The sequence below is a fragment of the Myotis davidii genome, unplaced genomic scaffold (genome assembly GCF_000327345.1).
Source record: "Myotis davidii unplaced genomic scaffold, ASM32734v1 scaffold295, whole genome shotgun sequence".
Taxonomy (NCBI): domain Eukaryota; kingdom Metazoa; phylum Chordata; class Mammalia; order Chiroptera; family Vespertilionidae; genus Myotis; species Myotis davidii.
The window spans coordinates 402,154-407,621 of record NW_006286683.1 but is presented as its reverse complement, the minus strand read 5'-3'; the positions used below and the strand labels follow the sequence as shown (position 1 = coordinate 407,621).

General features: G+C 54.1%; 1 protein-coding gene across 1 annotated transcript in view; it reads left to right on the top strand.

Annotated features, from left to right (window-relative positions):
• Positions 1–5,425, top strand: part of DISC1 (disrupted in schizophrenia 1) — a 107,366-nt gene extending 101,941 nt beyond the window's left edge. Inside the window, 3 exon segments of the mRNA XM_015560585.1 lie at positions 1,663–1,780; positions 4,651–4,815; positions 5,240–5,425. Of these exon segments, the coding sequence (XP_015416071.1) occupies positions 1,663–1,780; positions 4,651–4,787 (255 nt within the window). The 3' untranslated portion in view covers positions 4,788–4,815; positions 5,240–5,425.
• Positions 5,426–5,468: the final 43 nt, after the last annotated feature.

Below are 5,468 nucleotides of genomic sequence, written 5' to 3'. Positions count from 1 at the left end.
GCTGAACGGCGTTCCCCCTGTGGGAGCACACTGACCCCCAAGGGGCAGTTCCTGCATCGAGCGTCTGCCCCCCTGGTGGTCAGTGTGCATCATAGTGACCGGTTGTTCTGCTGTTTGGATATTAGCCTTTTATTACACAGGATACCATTTCACACACCAGACTGCCTCCCTCATCAGAGGTGCTTTTGACAACACTGGGGAAAAATCAACTATTTCATATTCTTTAAAAAAAATGTTTTCATTGATTTTAGGAGGAGGGAGATGAGAAGGGAGAGGGAGAGGGGACGGGAAGTGTAGCTCAGGGGTTGAATGTCGGTCACGGAACCAGGAGGCCACGGTTCGATTCCCAGTCAGGGCACATGCCCGGGTTGCAGGCTGGATCCCCAGTGTGGGGCGTGCAGGAGGCAGCCGATCCATGATTCTCTCTCATCGTGGATGTTTCTCTCTCTCTCTCTCTCTCTCTCTCCCTCTCCCTGCCTCTCTGAAAAAAAAATAAAGTCCTTGGGGTTGTCAGCCGGAGCTTAGGGAGCGTGTGAGGTTTAGGGATCTGTGCAGGCCCGCCACCGAATGCCTTTTTGATCTGAGCATAAACTTTTATAGATAAATGTTTTTCGAAAGTCGTTTTAATGGGAAAAGCCTGCGCAACAAAGGGAGCCCGGCTCTCTGGTTTACATCAAGTTCCCCGGGCCTGGCGAGGCGGACAGAAGCTGACATCTGCTCTAATGCAGCACAGCTGGGCCGGCGGCCCCGGCGTCCAAGTCTGCAGGTTTTGATCATGAAGCGAGTTAAGCAAATTGTATCGGAAAGGCTGCCGGCGGGGCTGGCGCTACCGTATCAGGCCCGCGTGGAGGGGAAGGAGGGAAGGTAGGCTTTTCTTTTCAAAAAAAATATAAGCTTGTTTGATTTATTTTTTATTTTTTTGTTAATCCTCACCCCAAGATCATGTTCCATTGATTTTTAGAGAGAGTGGAAGGGAGGGGGAGAGACAGACAGAAACATCGATGTGAGAGAGACGTCTCGAGTGGTTTGCCTCCTGCACGCGGGGGGATGGAGCCTGCAACCCAGGCACGGGCCCTTGACCAGAGAGTTTAAATAGAGACATTTGCTTTTTGAGCGAATCCAGGAAGAATCATTGGCTCGTAGGATATAAACAATTTAAAATTTAAAATTCATGCCGAAACCGGTTTGGCTCAGTGGATAGAGCGTTGGCTTGCGAACTGAAAGGTCCCAGGTTCGAGGGTCTGTCTGACTTTCTATATCTCTCACTTCCTCTCTGTAAAAAATCAATAAAATATATATTTTTTAAAAAAAGAGTAAAAAAAAAATAAAATAAAATTTAAAATTCAGATCGTGCCCTCGGAAATTGCTTTCCCAAACTCTCCCAATCTATATAATTTTTTAAAAAAATAGGCAAGGATTCTATGTTTTGGGGAGAAACACAAAGCCATATTTTAAATGAGGATTCAGCTTTGATTTATATGTGTTTTAGCCTCAGAATGAGGAGGGAGCCATTTGATGCCATCAGGCCCCCTGCCCTGAGTCTGTGTGGAGGCTGAGAGCTGGGAGGCGGGACCTGCAAGTGCCGCTGGGTGAATCCCAGAGGCGTTCATGGCCCCGCGAAAACCTGTGGCTTACACGTCGTCTCTTCCCCGCTCTGGCCAGGGACCGCACACCCTTTCCGCGGAGCTGGGCGAGAAATGCGAAGCCATCGGCAAGAAGTTGCTGTGCCTGGAGGATCAGCTGCACGCGGCCATGCACAGTCACGATGAAGTCCTCATTCATATCCTTCTCGTTTGTTCTCTCGATGAACCGCCCGCCAGGTGGTTCTGTAAACGCAGGTCTTAGAGCAGTGGTTCTCAACCTGGAGGTCGCGACCCCTCTGGGGTTCGAACGACCCTTTCACAGGGGTCGCCTAAGACCATCGGAAAACACATCTATAATGACATATTGTTTTTGTGATGAATCACTATGCTTTAACGATGTTCCATTTGTAACCATGAAATTGGGGGTCACCACAACACAAGGAACTGTATGAAAGGGTCGCGGCATGAGGAAGGTTGAGAACCACTGGCTTAGAAAATGCCCTGTGATTCCAGGCCTGGGTAGGGGCGAGCGCACAGGCCCGGCTGCTGTTTCCAGGTGAGCTCAGGTGTCCGAGGGGATGCCCATGCATCTGGGGATGGAGCCCGCAACCCGGGCATGTGCCCCGACCGGGAATGGAGCCGCGACCTCCTGGTTCATAGGTCGATGCTCAACCACTGAGCCACACCGGCCGGGCAGGCCCTAAGTCTACGGGGGCTAAATGAGGCTGCATTCAGGAAGTAGGCTGGACACAGTCCTTATACGTGGCCAGTGCTCAGTTTCAGGTATAAAACTAGATCCTCCACATCCATTTGCCCCTCGCTCCTCCACGCTCATCATCTCTGTCACAACCTCAAACCACATCCAGGCAGAGGTTTCAAGGGAAGTCGATGCAACTCTTTTGTACCAAATGCTTAAATGGATTGATCAGTGGCCGCACTGAGGTTTATCTAAAAAGCCATTTAATTCTAATAAACGGCTGTGGGTAGATAGGGAGTCTCATCCCTCCTGGCTAGCTGAGAAAACGGAGGCTGAGACATCCGGTGGCCGGTCCAAGGTCACGTCTACCCAGTGGCAGCATCTCCCTGCTGGAGCCTCAGGAGGCAGAAGCAAAGAGAGGGGCCCCTCTGGGGGGGACACACAGTCACTGTCCACATTTCAAGCTCTAATCAAAGCGTTTTACCGAAGTTTGTTTATTTTTTTAAATCCTCCCCCGAGGATATTTTCCCATTGATTTTTAGAGAGAGTGGAGGAGAGGGGGAAAGACAGAGAGAAACACAGCGATTGGTTGCCTCCTGCACGCGCCCCGACCAGGGCCTGGGCCGGGGAGGAGCCTGCAATCAAGGTACCTGCCCTTGACTGGAATCAAACCCGGGACCCTTTGGTCCGCAGGCCGATGCTCTATCCACTGAGCCACACCGGCCAGGGCTTGAAGCCCTGTATTTTTTTTTTTTTGACAATGTTGCTGATCCTTGCTGAGATAATTGGGGACATACGGGGGAGAAGGGGGCCTCGTCACACCAGGATTGGGAAGCGCTGGTTTCGGTACTGAAGTCAACCCCTCCCCGGCAGATAAAATTTCCACCACCGTCTGGCTTTCCACCCCGACTCTTCCCTAAAGCCTGGTCCGCTCCACAGATGCACAGAAGGTAACCTTGACCTCCCAGGAAGCACTCGATGGTGAGCTCTTTAAGGAGCATCTCACTGAGTTCAGTTTCTCTCTCCGAAAACCTTTGTCATCGCTCAGGGTGTTACCCACAGGGCGTGTCGCCCCGTGGCCGTCTAGCAAAGGTCATTAGTTTGTCGGGTTCCGAAACGGCGTCAGTTCTGTGCTTTCCTCGCATAACCTTGCGATTCGGGTGCAGCGTGGGGCCCAGCCTGGGACCCCGTGCGCTCTGGCTCGTCTCTCGTCGTGTGCGTCTGGACCAAAGCGTCGCAGAGCCGCCCCGAGAAATGGAGGCAAACAGAGACGTTAAAGAAGCACCCCCTGGGCCCCACCCTCCTTCCCCTCAAGTTCTGGTGCCAGGAGGGAGCCGGCCCAGGAAATGCATGCAAATTGCACGCGTGACGGCGGCCGGGGAAGCGCCAAGAGAATGACAAGCTGCCAACAGCCTGGCAGGGTGGCTCCGCATTTGATGCTGAGGAGAGGCTCATCTGCATAATTCCCAGGCTCCTCTGCGGCTGCTTATTTTCTTAGAAAGAGAAGCCTTTGAACATTAGCACCTAAGGGCGTCTTTTCCTCTTGACCTTGGGCCGACCTTGCCCTTCAACAGAGGAGCCTGCGTGCGGCACAGACGGCCGGCCGCCGGGAGCTATGATCCCGGAGCTGCCGGTCCCAAAGCGGGTGGCTCTCCGCCCGGGACAGAGCCGTACCCACAGGGTCTGACCTCATGAGGTGACCTCATGGTGATTCAGTGGCGTCCACCTATTTCTCTGTTTTCCCTTTGCTCCTGTCGGGTGAGGTTCAATTCGTTTGCTTAGACGAGAAGAATCCAACGCGCCTCTCACCTGTATCAGAGCTGTCTGGCGGCAGGTGGAGGGGGGAAGGGCATGGGGAGGGACTGAGGGAGAGAAACCGCCACTGGTTCATGCTCCCCCATCCAGCACCAGGGACAGCCCCTTGCCCCTTGCTTCTTTTTAAATTTTATTTTAAAAAAAATTGTTTTTATTGATTTCAGAGAGGAATGGAGAGAGACATATCAATGATGAGAATCATTGATCAGCTGCCTCTTGCACACCCTGCACTGGGGATCGGGCCTGCAACCCAACATGTGCCCTTGGTCGGAATCGAACCCGGGACCCTTCAGTCCTCCGGGCTGATGCTCTATCCACTGAGCCACACCGGCGAGGGCTGCTTTTCCCTTTCTTCAGGCCCCACTTGAGACCGTTGGCAACCCCAGGCCGTGGAGAGATGGCTGTCGCTCTTAAACGAAGTGTCAAGTGCACATTAATATTTAACTCCTGCGATTTGGAAGAGCTAGAAACGGCAATTAGATAGCAGTGCCCATCTGCCAGCCGCCTGCCCGATGGCCTGCGTGCTCTTCCGGAAGGTTCCTTAACCGCGGCCACAGTCCCTGCGGGGCGAGCTCCGGCTGGTGAAGCAGACCCTACAGGCCATGATCCTGCAGCTCCAGCCCCCCAGGGAGGCGGGGGAGAGCGAGGCGGCCTCCTGGGCCACGGCCGGGGTGCGGGGAGCGCAGGCCTGAGGCGTGCTGGACGCGACAAGGGAAGGAGGTGAGTGACCCAGCCATGTATGCGAAGGCTCAGGAGCAGGGGCCGCTCTCACCTCCCTGGTCCCCCCTGGGCCTGGTCGATGGCGGAGACCCAGAGCCGCAAGGTCCCCCAGGACAGAGGTGACCAGGCCCGCTCTCCTGAGGCTGAGAGGGGTCCCCAGGTGGGAATGTGCAGGGGGGGGCATCGGCTGAGTTTCCTCCTAAATGTCACTCGGAGGCAATGGGCGCATCCTGCCCAGGATGTGGCAGTCTTTTCAGGGGAGCCCCTTTCGGCAGAAGTCGGGGTGAGCTCTCCCGGAGACAGGGTGCTCTCCCTGTGCTGTCTGGCTTTCTGCAGGGGTTAAAGTATCTCCTGACCCGAGAGCCTGTGAAAAGGAAACGAATCGTAGATGTGCCTCCCGCTATTCCGTCCCTCCTTCCTGCAGACGCGCAATCAACGGAGCTGATGGACCCCAGGTCCGGGATGAGCGGCCGTCCGTCTGCTTCACGCGCATCTCCGAGCGCAGATGAAAACCCCTGAAGGTTTCCAGGGAGCAGCCTATCAGTGGGCAGCGTTTCCGCTTTCTCCTTTTTTAAAAATATATTTTTATTGATGTCAGAGAGGAAGGGAGAGGGAGAGAGAGAGAGAAACATCCATGATGAGAGAGAATCATT